Source organism: Meriones unguiculatus, chromosome 12 (assembly GCF_030254825.1).
Source record: "Meriones unguiculatus strain TT.TT164.6M chromosome 12, Bangor_MerUng_6.1, whole genome shotgun sequence".
NCBI classification, from domain to species: domain Eukaryota; kingdom Metazoa; phylum Chordata; class Mammalia; order Rodentia; family Muridae; genus Meriones; species Meriones unguiculatus.
The window spans coordinates 87167605-87185616 of record NC_083360.1 but is presented as its reverse complement, the minus strand read 5'-3'; the positions used below and the strand labels follow the sequence as shown (position 1 = coordinate 87185616).

Below are 18012 nucleotides of genomic sequence, written 5' to 3'. Positions count from 1 at the left end.
AGAGGCTTTGGGGGTGGCCTTTATTTCATCTCCTCCCCCTGAACGGAGCTGTTCTGCTCTCCCTGCTTGATAGACAAGACAACGCCCCTGTCTTCCCAGGAAGAGCACTGAGAGCCGGCCACTGGCAGTTCCTCTTACTCAAGGCCCGGGTCTGACGACTCAGCTGCTTCTCAGGACATCCAGGGGCTTGGGCTTGTCTTGCTAATATTTTTACTTTTATTTTTTGATAGGGTCTCAGTGTAGCACGGGCTGGCTTTGAACTCCTAATCCTGCCTATGTCTATACCACCACACTCAGCTCATGCTCGCTCTCTCTCCTGTGTGCACAGGTGGTTAGGTGAGCAGTTACATGTGCACACTGTATGTGTGTTTACTTCCACGTGGAGGTCAGATGTCACCTCAGTGTCCCTGCTCAGGTGCTGTCGTTGCTGTTTGAGCAGAATTTCTTGCTGTAACCTGGGTCTTGCCGATTAGGCTAGACTGAGGAGCCAGCAAACCCCAGGGATCCTCTTGTCTCTGCCTCCCAGCGCTCCCATAACGAGAGCATGCCACCGTACCTGACTTTTCATGTGGGCACTGGGGACTGAACTCATGTCATCATCAAGTATGGCAAGTGCTTGACTGACGGAGCCCTCTACCGTCCCCTGCCCCTTTGTGCCAAGGTTTCACTCTGCAGCCCTAGCTGGCCCTCCTGCCTCAGAGCCTTGAGTACTGGGATTACAGGCATACACTACCGGGACTGTACAGTGGGAGCCTATTTCAACTGTGAGAGACAGAGAGACTGGCAGAGACAGATGAGAGGGAGGGAGAGAGAGAGAGACAGACAGAGATACAGAGACACAGAGAGAGCTATCCAAAATACACTGCTGTGGAATAATGCCCATTTTGAATTAACAGCACTTCTTGCTAAAACAGCAAGTAGCCAACACTTAAGAGCGCTTGCTGAGAACAAAGCAAGACAAAGACACCTTGCTCCTCTTGCAGAGGACCTGGGTGAATTCTTAGCACTCGCAACTGTCTGTAACTCCAGTTCCTGGCACCCTCACACCAAATACACATAAAATAAAATTAAAGTAAAATATCCTGACAAAAGAAATAATAATAAAAACTTCCTCCCCAACACTTTCCAAAGTCTTCCTGTCTCCCTCAGTGTCTCAGTGTTCAATAGGTGTCGGTGAAGAACCTTATTACTCCTCTCTTCAAGGAGCTGATTTCGGCATAAAGTCACAGTGGCTCAGATGAAGTGGGCCCTACTTCTGTGACCATAGTTAAACCACTGAAGGATATGGTTCATACAAAAGCCAAAAGACAGATTTGAAAGTCAATGTTAGGCCCTCATGTGGCTTTCTGAACACCCCACGCAGTACTCACAGACAATGCTGTATCATTGTTTCCGTTTTGTACCCAGTGTGCTGGCTTCTCTTATGTCAGCTTGACACAACTGGGGTCATCTAACAGGAGGGAGCCTGAGTTTAGAAAATGCGCCCATAAGATTGGCCTATGGGCAGGTAAGTCTGTCTGCCATTTAGTTAGCGGTCTGTGGGGAAGGGCACAGGTGCTCCTGGGTTCTGTAAGGAAGCTTCTATGGAAGCTACCATAGAGCAAGCCAGTGAGCTTGCATCAGTGCCTGACTGCACACGCCTGCCCTGACTTCCTCCGACGGGGAACAGCGATATACAAGTGTAAAGCAAATAGACTCTTTTCTCCCCAAGCTGTCTTGGTCGTGGTGTCTCTTCACAGCAATAGTAACCCTAACTGGGACACCAGCAAGTGTTGTGCTTAAGATCTGATCCCAGATCTGTCTGATTACCAAGCTGTCTTTCCTCTGGAAGAGATGAAGAAAAGTGTTATGTAGGAAAAAAAAAAAAAAGGCACTATAATAATAGCTACTAAAAAGATTTTAAAAATGAATGGTATTTAAAGAAAATAGCTTCTACCTAGCAGCCCTGTGTCGGGCTTTGTGCTGAAGGCTGTGTGTGCACTCTCTCCCTGCTCTCAGAACAGCCCCGGGAACAATGCCCTGTTTCATTTTTTTCCCATTAAAGATGAAGAAACAGAGATTCAGAATCTTGCTCAAGAGCCCAGTTCACGAGTAAGAGAACAACCCAGGCAGCCAGCTCTACGAGACCCTGAGAGCCGCACTGCTCATCCCTAGATTTTACAGCTCCCCCGAGACCATGTGTGTGAGAAGCCCGTCATAACCTAATAAGTGTGCAACGGAGGTAAGTCAGCCGTGGCTCTTCATACTCTTCGTGTAACCTGAGTAATGTCTCTCTTTCCCGTGTTCTAGAGTTACTGTGCTGGCCACCGCGTCTAACACAAAGTGCCCAACCACTGCGGAACAAGTGCAGAGCTGTGTGGTTACACCTTCTGTCTAAGCCCTACGATTCTCAGACCTACAAACGGAGTTCTCATGCGCTCAGTTGACAGATGTTGACTGGACCCAACAAACACGTAGAAAGAATTGGACGGCGTTGGCCTTGACCTCCATGGTAGAAGGTATTAAGACAGAATTTTAAAGTTCTCAGTCTTAATTGCTTTTCCGGGCGAAGAGCATTGACGTAAGTCACACATAGTTTAAGTTGTGTCAAAATAAGGAGCTTCTCCAGAAAGATGGTCAACAGTTCAGAGCGTGGTCTTCCCAAGGGCCCGTGTTTGTTTCCCAGCACCCGCATGGTGGTTCACAACCATTTGTAACTCCACGTCCAGGGGACCTGATAGCCCTTCTGACCCCTGTAGGCCTTTCCACACACATGGTGCATGTACATACACTGAGATATAGACACAGGCACTAAAGTGAATATTTTAAAAAATAATTTCTCCTTAGGAAGATGATGTTATATAATCAAATAAAGTCCTGCTTTAGTACATGATGGTTTTCTTCTTAATCTTGTGACATCTTAATATCAGAAGAGGCTCGGGCTAGAATGACTAACTGGTCATTTACCCTTACTTCTGCATAATCCTGATAGGGAAACTGAGGCCCGCAGGGGGATGTGACCTGTTTGTGGACACCGAGGCATCAGTTGCAGATCTGATACTGGAGTCGGGTCTTGTGTGAAGATTTGTCGAATACTCGCTTTGTACCAGCCACCTGGAATACAGACAGGAAGCTGGCCAGGCCCCTTCAGGGACCTCTGACCCCTGGGATTCAGGAAGTCTGTGCAGGAGACATTCCAGTGAGCAGCTGGGCAGCAAGTGGATGGGTGAAGCTGAGGGCAGTGTTAGCAGGAGGCACCAGTGACGAAATCCCACGAACCACAGGCCACTCAGCATCAGGGAGGGCTTCAGAGAAAGCATAGCCGAAGAGCTGCAATGGCAGAAAGGTGAGGCGAGGGGGTTCCACACAGAAAGGTCGCACGTAAAAAGCCCAGAGAGGGAGAGGACGCAGGGAGAGAGGAGGGCAGTGCATTAGCCAAGATTTCCTTCTATCTGAAAAATCCTCCCTTTAAACTGGCCAAATATTTATCCCTGGAGAGAGCTCTAACAAAAAACAGTGTGTCCAGGAGCAGGCACATCTAGCTGATAAATGCACACAATCTTCCCAAGCCTGTGCAGAGATAGAAAAGCAGGGAGGCCATACAGCTGTGATTCCTCCCGGAAATGAAGTTATCCCGTATCTGCACCTGCAAAAGATTGGTCTGGCGAACTCATCTCTCACACCAGCTTCAGAAGCATTTTTCACCTCTTTTGAGAAACTCAGTTTTCCATCTACACAAAGGTATCACCTAACTCACAGAGTTTCCAGAAGAATTAAAAGAAATAGCGTGAAACACAGGAATAGGCTCGATGAACTGCTGGGATTGTATCCGCGTACAAATACACACACACACACACACACACACGTGTAAGAGAGATGCACAACATGACACCGGAGACAAAGAAATGTGAACGCATTTGCTTCCTTCTCGGTGGGGACGAAAAGATCCATCAGAAGCTCGACTAATTAGATAAATACACACCTTTGCTGGTGTTGTATTTTTAATATGTTTTAAACAACTCTTTTTTTTCAAAGGTTTTGATTATTTATCTTATGTACATGAGTGCTCCATTTGCGTGTGAAGAGGGCAGTAGAGGATATAGATGAGCCACCCTGTGGTTGCTGGGAATTGAACTCAGGACCTCTGAAAAAGCAGATACTGTTCTTAACCGATGAGCCATCTCTCCAGCCCCCTTTGCTGTGTTTATTCAATATTGTTGGGTTGTGTTCTACAGAGAATTTTTACATGGCCTCTCTTTCTCTGCGTGTGTGTCTTTCTCTTTCTCTCTGCCTCTCCCCGCTCCAGTCTTCCTTAGTGATCCAGGCTGACCTCAAATTCATGATTCTTCTACCTCTGTTCCCTGAAGTCTGGAGTGACTGGTGTGCTCCGCTGTGCCCAGCTTTTGTCTCTTTTTCTTTTTCAATGGGAAATTCTGGTCACCGTAGAAGGACCCTGACTTCTTGTAAAGACTTCTAATATTTATTTATGTTTGAGACTGAGGTTCACTTTAGTTCAAGACAGCCTGGCGCTTACCACCTGACCTAGGCCAGCTTTAAACTTGCAAAAAATGCTCCTGCCTCAGCCTTTGGAGTTGAAGGCTCATAGGAGTATTACCACCATTGCCTGGCTTAAAATTAAACCTTGATTTTAATCCTTTTGTTTATTTTTATTTATTTATTCGCTTACTTACTTATTTTGGTTTTTCAAGACAGTGTTTCTCTGTGTAGCCCTGGCTGTCCTTGAACTCCCTCTGTAGACCAGGCTGGCCTCGAACTCAGAGATCTGCCTGCCTCTGCCTCCCTGAGTGCTGGGATTACAGGCTTGCATAATCACTACCTGGTTAATCCTTTTGTATTTATTTAAAAATGAGGGAGAGCAGTGGGCGGCATTTGAATGCCATTGTGTAGAAGTTGGTTCTCTTCTTCCACCCCTGGGACCAGGGGATTGGACTCAGCTCAGCAGGCTTAACAATAAGCACATTCGAGATGGCCAGTAATGGTCTAAAATTTGAAGACTCAAGCCTGAAATGAGTAGTGGAGTTGTGGGTTTCATTCTGGGGACTCTCAGTCTCCATTGCTGCCAATTTGCTATGCTCTCTACAGCTAATGACCACCTCTAGCCATGCGCCCAGCTTCCGAGTGGGACCTGGGCAATTCACTTTCTGAGTCCTGTCTTCATGTCTAAAGAAAGGCTGTACTAAAACTTGGAGGTAAGCCAGTTGACTGAGTTAGGAGGATCATGAGTTCAAGGCCAACCTGGACTACATTCCAAGACGCCATCCCAGAAAACCAAAATACCAAATCAAAACCAAACCTCTTCAAACAAAGAAAGTACATGATAATGTCTAACAAATAATGGATTGACTCGGGGCTCTAATTAATTAAAACAAAAAAATTAATCTTTAGGCTAGCGAGATGGCCCAAGGGATAAAGGCACAGCCACCAAGCCTGATGATCTGAGTTCAGTTTTGGGACCCATATGGTAAAACAAGAAAATAAGCTTTGCATGTGCATAACTCCCACAGTAAGTGCGATAAAAAACAATGGTCATTCCCTCATTGAATGAGGGCTTCCAGCACTACCCCCTCCTGTTCTAGAGGTAGTATTCACCAACTGAGCATCCCTACCCCTCCAGGCTGTCATTTCTGAGGCAGCACTTCCCCAGGGGACAGACAGACAAGCTTACCAAGAAGGTGTGCCCGACTAATCCCCACATTCAGGAGGCAAAGGCAGGCAGGTCTCTGGGAGTTCAAGGCCAGCCTGCTCTACATAGTAAATTCCTAGCCAGCCAGGGCTACTTAGTAAGAGACTCTGTCTCAAAAAAGGAAACGAGTAATTTACACCAGAAACGCAAAGGGCGGAGATGCCCCAGCTGCTGGAGAAGTTGTGTGAGCGGGTTCAATCAGCTGTGCATTTGGAAAAAAAGAAAAACACTATTAAATAAAAAAGGAAATAAATAACAACAAAAAAACAAAACCAAAACAACAACAAAAACAAGTGCGCATCAAGGCTGTATGATTATGCTAGAGAAGGGTGCTGGACACTCAGTAAACAGCGAGTGCCTGGCCAGTGCTGTCTGGGCTCCAGAGGCCAAGGAAGTGAGGCCGAGCAAGGCCTGATTCCAGAACCCTGCCCGCCCAAGCTCTCACGCCCTGGAGGAGCTCGCTGATTAACACACAGAACCGAGATGGAGTACTTGCTTTCTCATTTCCTATTGCCTGATGTTTTCAAGGTAAAAACCACATCTGTGCGGAACACACAGAAAATCTGGAAGCAGCAAATACACAGCGAGCCTGATGATCCCAGAGATGTCTGCTGTTAACACTTTCCTCTTCTCTTCCTCCCTCCAGTCCCTCCTGCAGGCCACCCCTGCCTTGCTCCTCTGGAAATCATGCTCTGTTTTTCTTTAGTGGTTGTTGTTGGACGTTGCTAATGGCTTTACTGATATTTTTCCAGTGCCCCAGATAAAATCCCAGGACCAAGGCAAACACTTTATCACCAATTTACAGCTCCAACTCCAAGCCTTTTGTTTTGTTTGATTTTGTTCTTTTGAGACAGAGTTTCTCTGTGTACCCATGGCTGTCTTAGAACCCACTCTATGGAGCAGGCTGGCCTCATACTCACAGAGATCTGCCTGCCTCTGCCCCAGCTTGATAGTAGGTGTGCCGCCACCACCAGGCAGCCTTTATTTTTTTATTTTTAAATGTGAATGCGTTCCTGTATATACTAGAAATTCTCTCTCCTCCCCCCTCACTCTCTCTCCCTTCCTCCCTCCCACAGACACAATTAGTGTGTCCACTTACGGTTGTATCCTGTGTCCTTAGAAATTATTCATAAACGTTACGATGGCTGAGCAGCTGAGAGAGCTTGCTGTTTTGTCCTGAAGACCGGAGTTTGGATCCTAACAACCATATCAGGAGCCCTAAAGGGTTCCACGATTTCTTGTGGACTCCTTGGGTATTTGTGTAACACACACACATACACTTACACAGACACATAGATAAAAAATAAAGTAAATCTTAAAAAAAAAACACATGTTTTCGGTTGCACAGCATTTTATCAGGCTGACATGATTTGCTTGCCCTATCCAAGATATCCTAGAATATCTTGCATTAAAATTGTTGTAATTTTTAATTTATAATTCTGTTGAGATTAATATAAAGTTTTATATACGCCTAGGAACTGTCTTAGGAGCTTAATTAAGTGAAAGAATAGGATTCATTTCTTTTAACTGATTTCTTTAAAGCTTTGAAGAGAAAAATTTTAGGTGAAATAATGAGGTGGCTTTTTATTATTATTATTATTAAACACTTTTTCCCCTCTTTTCTGGGACAGGGTCCTCTGACCTCCACACTTATTTCATGAACTTTGTGCCAGCTAGATAGTGAGTTCAGCCTGAGGATGACCTTGAATTTCTGACCCTTCCGCCTCTACTTGCTAAACTGGGACTTCTGGTGTGTGCCTCTCCTGGTTCTACTCCCTGTTTTTACTACATGTAAATTTTTTATTTCTGTGTGTGTGTGTGTGTGTGAGAGAGAGAGAGAGAGAGAGAGAGAGAGAGAGAGAGAGAGAGGACGGCTTGCAGGAGCTGGTTCTCTCCTCCCCACTTTGTGGGTCCTGGAGAGCAAACTCAGGTGCTCAGCCTCGGTGGCAAGCCCTTTACCCCGGAAACCATCTAGGCCCTACTTTTCATCTCTTAAAATTCAGCTTTTACTTTAGAGCAGTGTTTCTCCACTTTCCTAATAGAATTTCTCATGTTTTGGTGACACCCCCCCACCATAAAACCACTTTCATCGCTGCTTCGTAGCTGTAAACTTGCTACCGTCGTGAATCATAATGTAAATAATCCAGGTTCTCTGATGGTCTTAGGTGGCCCCTGTGAAAGGGTCACTTGACACCCAAAGGGGCCAGGACCCACAGGTTGAGAACCTCTGCTCTAGAGCATCTTCAGGCCCTCAGGAGAATGTCAAGGGCGCACCCTGCACCGCTTTCCCTCCTGTTGGCATTCCTGTGGTTCGGATGAGCTAAGAGTCATGCTTTACATTAGTTTTTACCTAATAATCTTTTGTTGTCGTTGTTTGGGGATGCTACATAGGATACACAGTGCATTTAGCTGTGTGCCTCAGTGGATTTTCTACTTAGTGACCACTCCTCAGGGTTACCTGTGTGACGACTTTCACTTGAAGGGACACACAGAACCTTGGTAGAACGTCCTTCAGTTAGAGCTTTCTGATACTGCTCTTGAGGTCAGACAAGGGTCATAGGTTTTGGGAAGGAAGATCCCAGAAGTCAAGTGCCTCTATCACCCACTGTTAACAGGATGGTATGAAAACTGAGCCATGTTCACTCAGTTATCTCTGCTCTAATGATGCTCTACCTGGAATTGTAATGAGGCTACATTATTTATTTTACTTCTCCAAGGTCTCTTAGCCTCGGATGCTCTTTCCATTGGCTTCTGGCTCTCTGGAAAGGTCCTTTGATTTTCCTTTTTCTTCACTGTGTCTTTACTTCTTGGAAGTATAAAACGGTAAGTCTATTCCCTCCCCTGGCCCTAGAATTAGGCATTCCTGTAAAGAGTGTTTAGCAGCAGTCTTTGAGTGGCAAATAATACTGTAAAGCCACAGTGTGGCCACTGGGGATAATTTTTAAGAACCGTTTCATTTTGGGGTGTGATTGCGTGTGAGGGAGGGGAGGGAAGGAATAAAAGGAGAGAGAGACAGAAAAAGAGAAAAAAGATGGAGAGGGGGAAAGAGAGGGGAAGAGTGAAGGAGAAAGAGAGAAAGGGAGAGAGAGAGAAATTGTGTGTGGAGGCCAGTAGATGAGGCCAGGCTCTCCCTTAACTGCTTCTCTACTTTTATTTTTATTTTTGGACAGAGTCTCACTATAATCCCTGGCTGGCCTGAAATTTGGTATGTAAGTACAACTGGCTTCAAACTCACAGGAGGTCTCTGCCTCCCAAGGGCCAGGATTGAAGGTGTGCATCACCATGACTGGCCTACTGCCCTCTCCTTATTTTTTGAGACCAGCTATCTCATGGAAGCTGGAACTCTTCCATTCGGCTAGATTGGCTGGCTGGCGAGCCCTCTCGGTGCCAGCATGACAGGGGCAGTCCGCCATGTCCTTCATTTCTTTTAAACCTGAGTCTCAGAGATCATAACTCAGGCCCTCCTGTTTCCATAGCAAGCTCTTTACCTGCTGAGCCTTCTCCACAGCCCTAGAGTAGTTTAGCTAGAGCACAACATTTGTGTGTTGACATGGATGAACTGGAAATGTATAGTTTAGCTTAGGGTGTGTGTGTGTGTGTGTGTGTGTGTGTGTGTGTGTGTGTGTGATATGCTGGGGCTTGATTCCAGGCTCTTACACATGCCAGGAAAATGCCCTGCTATTGAACTGCACCCTCAACCCTATTTAATGAGCTCTAGAGATGTGCCTGTCTCCAAACCCACACGTGGCGTACCCGGATTTGCACTGTTTCCGGGGACCCACAGTCTGGTCCTCACACATACTTGCACAACAAGTGCTGAAAGTCAACTGAGCAGACTTTCCAGACCCTCCACCTTGTCCTAGGTTTTGTTTCGCTTTGTTTTTGTCAACTTGACACAAGCTAGGCCATCCTGGAAGAAGAACCTCAACGGAGAAAATGCCTCCCTAAGATTGGCCTGAAGGCAAGCCTGAGGAACATTTTCTCAGTTAGGGATGGATGCCAGAGGGTCCAGCCCATTCTGGGTGGGGTCACCTCTCCTGGGCTGGTGTAAGGAAGCAAATTGAGCAAGCCAGGAGGAGCACACCAGGAGGAGCATTCCTTCACCACCTCCCCTCCAGTTCCTGCCTTGAGTTCCTGCCCTGATTTCTTTCCATGCTGGACTGTGATGACTAATACAATTTTCTTTTTTAAACAAATTTCCTCCCTTCTTCCCTCTGCTGACTCATTTGTTTATGAAGCTTAATTTGTACTGGGCAATAAGAATAATAAAGCCCCTTCCTTCATGGAGTTTGTGCCTTGACTGGAGAGTAAGATGACAAAGTTTAAACAAGATAATCTAAAGATACAATGTGCAATATAGTAGCAGGGGAACTACGATTTTTTTTTTTTATGAAGGAAATTAGAGTCCTGAGGTATTAGTTGATAGAGTGGCCAGCCTCTGTCCTGAGATGGCATTTGATGAAGTAGCTGGTTGAAGAAACTGAGGCACATTCTAAGAGGGCTCCACCAGCAGGGTAACACAGAGAAGGGGAAGGTACGGGAGCCGTGCTGTGCATGGTTCCCACGCTTTGTCTCCATTCAGTTTTCACGGCAGCCACATGGAAGTCAGGATGGCCTCCTCTGTCTCACACAATCTCAGCAAGGAAGTGGGCCATGTGTAGCTTCAGAGAACTTTCTTGGCACGTGCAAGACTCTGGGTTTGGTTCCCCACAAAAAGTAAATTTAAAAAGAAGAGAGCAGGGCCGACAAGGTTAGTAAATTATGCACAGCCACCCCCTGGGCAGACAGCGGGACCAGAACCAGCAGTAGCATCCATCCCAAGGCCCCACTTTTGCTCCTGGTCCCTGCAGCCTCCAGAGATCCTCGCCATGGCTCTGTGTTTGAGCTCTGGAAAGGCCAGCTGGACCAGGTCCCTTCGGTTTGGGCATCTGTCCAGGGCAGTTCTTCCCCAGGCTCAGCATGTCCAAGTGTCCCTGATTCACAGATGGTCTCAATTGCTTATCAGTCGGAGGCCCAGGCAGCAGGGTGTCCCTCGGCCCTGCTGGGCTGCCCCAGTGCGGTGCTGCCAGCTGGGCACAAAGGCCCTTTGTGTCAGAAAGTCTCTCCGGCCAAGTTTTCATAGACAAGTCTGAGAGCTAACCGAATTAACATTCACACACACACACACACACACACACACACACACACCCCTGGTGACTCCTGCATCATTGAGACCCTCATTGGAATTCCAATTTCTCTCCTTCTGGTTTTATATCTTCACAATGGTGGTGGCTGTGGCCATCCGTTTTCCCGTCATATCTGTCTGGGTTGTCAGTATGGTCATTCTCCCGTTTCCTCTGTCCGTGCTCCTGCCTGTGGTAATGTGCCAGTCCCTGGGAAAGTTCTGGGCCTCCACAGGCCCATGCTGTGCCAGAGGTCACTGGTATTATTGTCTGCTGGCCGGGCGACACTAGGCAGCTCTCAGCAGCAACCACCGGATGCTTCACGAGGGAACGAGACCCCGACTCGACAAGAATCTCCGCCACCGTGCACTGTGGAGCTTTGGGAAAATGACCTTGTATCTCTGGGGCTCAGTTTCCCCGTCTGCATAAAGAAAGGTGCCTTCTAAGGGCATCACCCCATCAGTGCTGTGGCCTGGAATGTTCTAAAGGAACAGCAGAAAGCAAGGACCTGAATCTCTGTCTGCCTCAGGGAGGCGTTTGGATTAGGTGACCTCTCTGCGCCCTTTTGCTGCTGACATTAAAAGCATATAAGATTTGCTTTCAGAATGGTTGCCAAGCTAGAAGGCCTTCAACGAACATGGCTCGTGGGGGTGGAGGCGGTGGAAGAGAGCCGAAGCAGTACAAGGAAAATGAGTTTTGAAGTCCTGTGGTCCTAGACTGAAATTCTACATCTGTCACTCTAATAGCCCTGTGACCTCAGACTGCCTGTTCTGCTTCTTCGGGCTTTGGGAAAATGAACAGCTACTTTGCAGAGTGATCTGAGACTCGGGCTGTATGTGAGGCCTATGGAAATCCATGCTTCTTTACTGTGGCTTAAAGTACAGAGTACAGATGAGCTAGAGAGGGCTGGGGGTAATGCAGGAAATTTGGGTCTAAGAGGAAACGGAATGACAGAACAGTTACTTTGTTTATTATTTTTCTTCCCTTTAGTGAGTTTTTTTTGTTTTTGTTTTGTTTTTCATTCTTTCTTTCATATAACCTAGGCTAGCCTTGAACTTGCTAAATAGTTGCGACTAGCTTTGAACTCCTGATCTTCCTTTCTCTGCCTGCTTGGTGAAGGGATTACTTTTTTTTTTCAGGTTATTTTGCTGTTTTATAATTAAAAATATAAGTCTGTTATCGAAAAAAGTTAAGGCTAAACCGGTCCATCTGTAATGGTGAAGGTATTTACCGTTTGCATTTTAGCATAATTTCCTTCTATTAGCTTTCCTCTGCATAGATTCACGTTCCAGAATGACAAAACATTCCTTACATGTAATCTTGCATATTTTTGTATAACATTAGATATATTTAAATGTTTAGGCAAAACATTTTCCATAACATTAGAACTTTATATTCTTGACTCATTCGTTTGGGTCTTTGAGGCAGAGGCTCCCGTATGCTCAAACTTGGCTGTTTCCAAGGATCACTAGAACTCTCACGCCCTCTCTGTCCTTTTCCTAAGAGCTGGGATCGCAGGCGGGTACCAGCACACCCCGCTTTCTCCGTGGACTTACCTGAGCTCTTGTGCACCAAGCGCTCAGTCGGGCGCAGAACTGCAGGGACAGGGCCCCCAAGCCTTGCTCACGCCTCTCCATAACCTTTTGGCAAAGCGCTCGCCTCGCGTCCACTGAACCTGTACTTTTCATCCACGTGATCCACCCGGGTTCTGCTTCTGCTAGGCAGACTTTGCCAAAGCGTGACCAACTCCTTTGTGCTTGCGCTCTACCCCTTCACCTACCCTCGGCCCACTGCACCGGCTTCCAGACCCATGGCCCCGCTAAGCTGGCCCCTTCCAGACCCATGGCCCCGCTGAGCCAGCCCCGGGGTTTCCTAGCTGTAAAACTGAAGGCACCACCCAGATCATGCCTTTCTCTCCCACCTGCTTTTAGTACCGCTGCGCCCGAGCTCAAACCAGGGCCTTGTGCACGCTGGGCAAGTTAGCGATGAGTTACATCCTCCCACCTCCCACAGAGAGACCCTGCCTCAAACAAAACCAAGGCAGGTGCAGTGGCACAGGCCATTAATCCCAGCACTCAGGAGGCAGAGGCAGGGGGATCTCCACGAGTTCCAGACCAGCCTGGTTTGCAGAGTGAGTTCCAGAGAAACCCTGTGTTAAAAACAAAAAAAAAAAAAAAAAAAAAAAACAAACCAGACTAAACCAAACCAACCAAACAAGAGCTGAAAGAAGATTTCGGGGAAGCAGAAGTAGCAGAGGAGCCACTCAAGTTGCTGTAGTGTGCACTGTGAGGTTGAGCTGGATGGGCTGGGAGTGAGGGGCAGGGATGTGGTGGTTGCACAAAGCGTGTTTTGAGTAGATTAGTATTCCCAGTGGGGGTGATGCTTTTTGACACAGGATCTCAGGTAGTCCAGTCTGGCCTCAGACTCGCTCTATAGCTAAGATTGGCCCCGGGGTTTAGATCCTCCTGCCTCCTCCTCCCAAGTGTGGCTGAAATTACAGGCAGAGTCATTATACTATCCTAAATATAATTTGAAGATAGAATCAGTTAGAATTGCTCATCAACTAGAGGGAGAAGGAAAAAAATGAAGGATTAAAGATAATTCTCAGACTTAAAACAACAACAAATCTAAACAACCCAGTGAGTGGATGGTCTATTTCAGACGGAGAAGTCCGGAGGTCAGGAGGACACCTCAGCCGTGTTTTCAACACACTAGCTATGAATGAACTGAGCATCTGCCTTATAGATCAGCCTCTCTGAATCAGGCTAGAACAAGCCAGTGCCCAACTCTCCCCAGGTCTGACCACTTTAACGGTATTGGGTCCCGCTAACCTGAGGAAAGGCTTCAGAAGGTGGAGACCCCACCTGCCAGCTTCCTCCACAGCAGAACCTGCATGTCCCTCTGACCGGCCTCCTGGTGGGTAATTACAGAAGATAAGTGTTTGGTCCTTTTATGGGAGAACCGTGCCGACATATTCTTCTTAGGGTGTTCTTTTTTGGCACATGTCAAAAGCCCACTCCTTGCTTGTCTATAGTCCTATGCTGGGCTCCTCCCTAAGCAGCCACAGACTTTGAAGGGCAGAAGGGAATCAGAGAGGAACACGGTCACAGAGTGTGGGCCGGTTGACCCAGGAGGGACCCAGAGCCAGTCCAGGCAGGGCTTCCCGGAGAAGGGGCTGCCTCGAGGCTCCACTCACAGTGTTGGCCTTTTCCTGACTCCAAGGAACATTTCAGAAACATTTGTCAATAAAAGTCGTGGGCGCCCCCCTCCTTCCACATTGGACAAGTGGAGCTCAGTCCCTGGGGAAGCGCCCGCAGGCCTGCTTGTTGACTGCCTCTGCTGGGAGGGATGAGGGTTTGGGTCTCAGCCAGGCCAAGCAGGAGATGGTCCAGGAGCCCTGGCCGTGCTGGGCTCACTGAAAGGTCAGCCAGGGAAGGGGTCACCAACCCACCAAGCGTCCTAGGCGAAAAGGTTCCCCCACAGCAAGTCAGGGGGTCGAGAGTGCTCTTGCCCTCCCTGTCATCTGATCTCCACCACCCTGGTGCCATCTCCGTTCTTTCACCAAAATTCCAACAGCCTCTAAGCCTCCTATCTCTAAGCCTCTAAGCCTCCCATCTCTAGACTCAAACTTGCGCAGTCTTACAGTCTAGGCTGCCTTTTCATTTTTGGAATTTTGAGAGAAGGTTTTACTAGTAGTTCACGCTGCTTCCGTAGAGGACCAGGCTCCAAAGCCTCCTGAGCTAGCCCTCCTCTCCTACCCCTTTCCCTAACCTCTCCATACACTTGCCAACTGCCCTAAGATGCCCCAGTCTCATCCTGAGAAACTTTCATTCATGCTTCAGAACACTGTTTGAATTTTGCCTTCTTCTTGAGGTAGGTAGCCCTGCCTAATCCCCAGGTGTTGCTGACAGGCCAGGGAGAAGGCTGGATGAGGTGAACGCCCAGACCCTCCAAGCCTTGTGTTTTCTGGAATAGGGCAGTTTGGGGTCCTCACCAGCGGAGACACTTTTCCTCCGGGTTCACTTGCTTCAGTCTCCAGATCAAAGGGTGACTGCACCACACCTCCAAAATAATTTTCAAGATCTAGTCTGACCTCTTTTACTGGAGAAGAGATCTGGGCAGACGCGGGGCCACAGCTGGGGATTGGAACCGTTCTGACTGGGCTCCAGGGTGGGGAAGTTAGCCTGCCCTCTCCAGCACCTGGTGGCTGAGAAGGAGCAGGGGCGCTGAGGAGTGGTCCCCTCTCCCTTACCCCCATCTTTGAACTCCTCCCGGAAGTAGACGAGGCGCTTCCTCTGGGTGCTCAAGGTGCAGGCGGTCAGCAGCAGCAGCACAGGCGGCAGCCATGGGATCCGCATCTTCAGGGTCCTGTAGGGGGGTCTCGGAGAGGTGCGTCCCCAGCCAGGTGCCCTGTGCTGTCTCTCACCTTGACCCTGGGGCTCAGGTTGACATCACCTGCTCCAGCACCTGGCCGCCTCCCATTCGTGGCCTGGGTCGAAGCAAGAGAGGCCGCAGCCAATGGTTGGGGACCACGAGCTGAGAGTGTTGGAGCGGCTCTGCCTTCGTGTCAAGGGAGCTACAGGGCAGGGTTCCCCAGAGTGTGGGGGAGTGGCAGGGCCAGCTGAGGCCGGCCTCTGGGGAGCCCCGGGAGCCTGCTCAACTGTGGAGTAATTGGATTCAAACCGTTCTCGCCATGATTCCTTCCCTTATCCTTCCTTTCCTTTGTCCATCATCTGTCCACTCACCCACTCACTCCTCCACTGCGCCAATAAAGATACTATGGTAGCAGTGTGATGTCTGTTTATTTAAACAAAAACACGCAAGGCCCAAGGTGCTAATCCAGGACAGGTCTCAAGGACAGCACCATGCAGGAGGTGACTGGCTGACCCAGGGAAGAAGAAAGGGGCAAAGGGAGGGGAAGACTCGAAAATGGATCTTGTTTCTCACGGCCATAGCCATGGAGCCGCTGCTGTTTCCCTCACTGTGAAAAGAATGAGGCCCGAGGAAGGGAAAGGCACGGTTTGTTGACCGCGGTAGAGTGTGCCGATCGCCAACACGGGAGGCACCACTCAACCCTCACACAGATGGATGGCATCACCGGCGTGAGGCTCAGGCCGAGGCCCCCGGACACAAGCAGCTTGCCAGCACCAGAGGGAGGTAGACAGAACCGGATCCAGAACTCAGGCCTTCTGGGTCCAGGACCTGTGACGCACTTCTCTTCGCTATCTGTTTAATGTATCCGCTGAAGTGTGGCTTGAGCACGGTGACCAGTGAGCGTAGAGCTGGGGCCGATGGGGGCCGATGGGGGCCTTGCGCACAGACCTCCCGCCAGCAGCCGGAGAGCTGAGGAGTTACTGCTGGCGTGGGGAGCCGTGGAGAGAGTGATGCCGTTGGAGACAGTCTCAGACCAGACTGCTGTTGTCTTTAATTTCATTTTCTTTGTGCGTGTGAGTGTTTCACCTGCATGTATGTCGGTGTGTGTGCCATGTGTGTGCCTGGTGCCCCAAGAGGGTGTTTGGTCCCCTGGAACTGGAGTAACAAACAGACGGCCGCTAGCTGCCACTTGGGGGAGGGAGTGCTAAGACCTCGGGAAGAATAGCAAGTGGTTTTAGCTGCTGAACCATCTCTGCGCCCCTCCCCTCCCCAGGTGGTTCACTGAATTTACCATGTAGCTAGAGATGGCTTTGAACTCCTCATCCTCTTGCCTCGACCTCCCAGTCACTGGGGTTATAAGCGGGAGCCACTATGTCTAGTTAAGGGTTATATTTAAGAATACCTCTGGGATCATGGCATGGTGGTATAGTCCTTTAACTTCAGGGGTAGAGGCTGGTGGAGCTCTGTGAGTCCCCGGCCAGCCATGGCTACACAGAGAGAAATTCCCCGGGGCTGGAGAGATGGCTCAAAGGTAATAAATAGCACTTGCAGCCCAAGCCCGAGGACCTGAGTTCGATTCCCAGAACCCATGGGAATGCTGGGCTGTGCACTGGCATCCGCACATGTGCTCTCTCTCACGAACAAAATGTACACGCGTGCACAGAAATGAAAGCAAATGAAAAATATCACAGGTCAGGCATGAAGGAACACACCTGCCATTCCGTCACTTAGGAGCCTGCAGCAGGAGAACAGGTAATGAGCCCTTCCCTGCAGAGAGAACACTGATTACTATATGCTAAGCTGGGAGTGGCAAATAAGTGATTAGAAGCTGTCAAGTGTGGCGGCACAGGCCTGTAAGTCCAGCACTCAGGAGGCAGGGGCAGGACAGGTGCTGCGTGTTCAAGGCCAGCCCAGGCTACATAGCAAAACTGGATCCTCTGTCAAAAATAAAACAGTGGTAACAGAGCCTGGAGCTGTGGCTCAGTGTGCAGGGTGCCTGTCTAGCACAAGCTGTCTTGGGTCAGACGCCTGGCACCATATAAGCTAGATATGGAGGGATAGGCCTGTAACCCAGAGCTGGAGAAGAGGAGGCCAGAGGAGAAAAAGTTTAAGATCAGCCTTGACTAGATGAATCCTAGAATAGCAGGGCTCCGTGAGACCCTCTTGTTGTTGAATATTAATATTTACTATTGATTTATCTTTTAGTTAAACAGTGGCTATTCCTAAACCAGCTGTATACCCAAATCACCACACAGAGATTGGGATGGATTTAGTTAATCTAGAGCACAATGCTGGGCAATAGTTACTCCATCCTTAACCTCCAAGTCCACATAGCTTCCTTCCAATCAGATTTTACCCATTATACTTGCTTTTAGTCATATCTTAGGTCCGGTTCATCGCTCCTCATGGTTCCAAGTTCTCTCCTGCCCATCTCTGCTCTCTGACCCCTCTCACTCGATTCCTTCTCTTCCCCTCCAGACCAGGATGTCCCACCCTATTCTCTCCATTGCACAGCACTGGCTGGTTGTTTTATTGACAATACAGAGAACAAATGGTGGTGTGTTTATACAAACTTGAGACAGGTGATGCTTAGAATAAACATCGAAATGCAAAGTCTAGATTGAAACCAGATAGTGGGGGTAGAGAAATCAGCATTTGAATGAACAGGGGTAAATTGTATATATTCCACAAGAACATTATACTAACACCCTCTCTCTCAAAAAAAAAAAAATTAAAATTTATAAACTGGAACTCAGAAAGGGTCCTGGCTGCAAATACATGTTTGAGGGATGT

The 18012-nt window shown here is 48.4% G+C and overlaps 1 protein-coding gene across 1 annotated transcript in view; it reads right to left on the bottom strand.

Annotated features, from left to right (window-relative positions):
- Positions 1-15203, bottom strand: part of LOC110563573 (calreticulin-like) — a 31239-nt gene extending 16036 nt beyond the window's left edge. Inside the window, exons 1-2 of the mRNA XM_060365217.1 lie at positions 15098-15203; positions 12402-12440 (exon numbers count right to left, since the gene is read on the bottom strand). Of these exons, the coding sequence (XP_060221200.1) occupies positions 12402-12440; positions 15098-15203 (145 nt within the window). The remainder of the gene's footprint in view (positions 1-12401; positions 12441-15097) is intronic.
- Positions 15204-18012: the final 2809 nt, after the last annotated feature.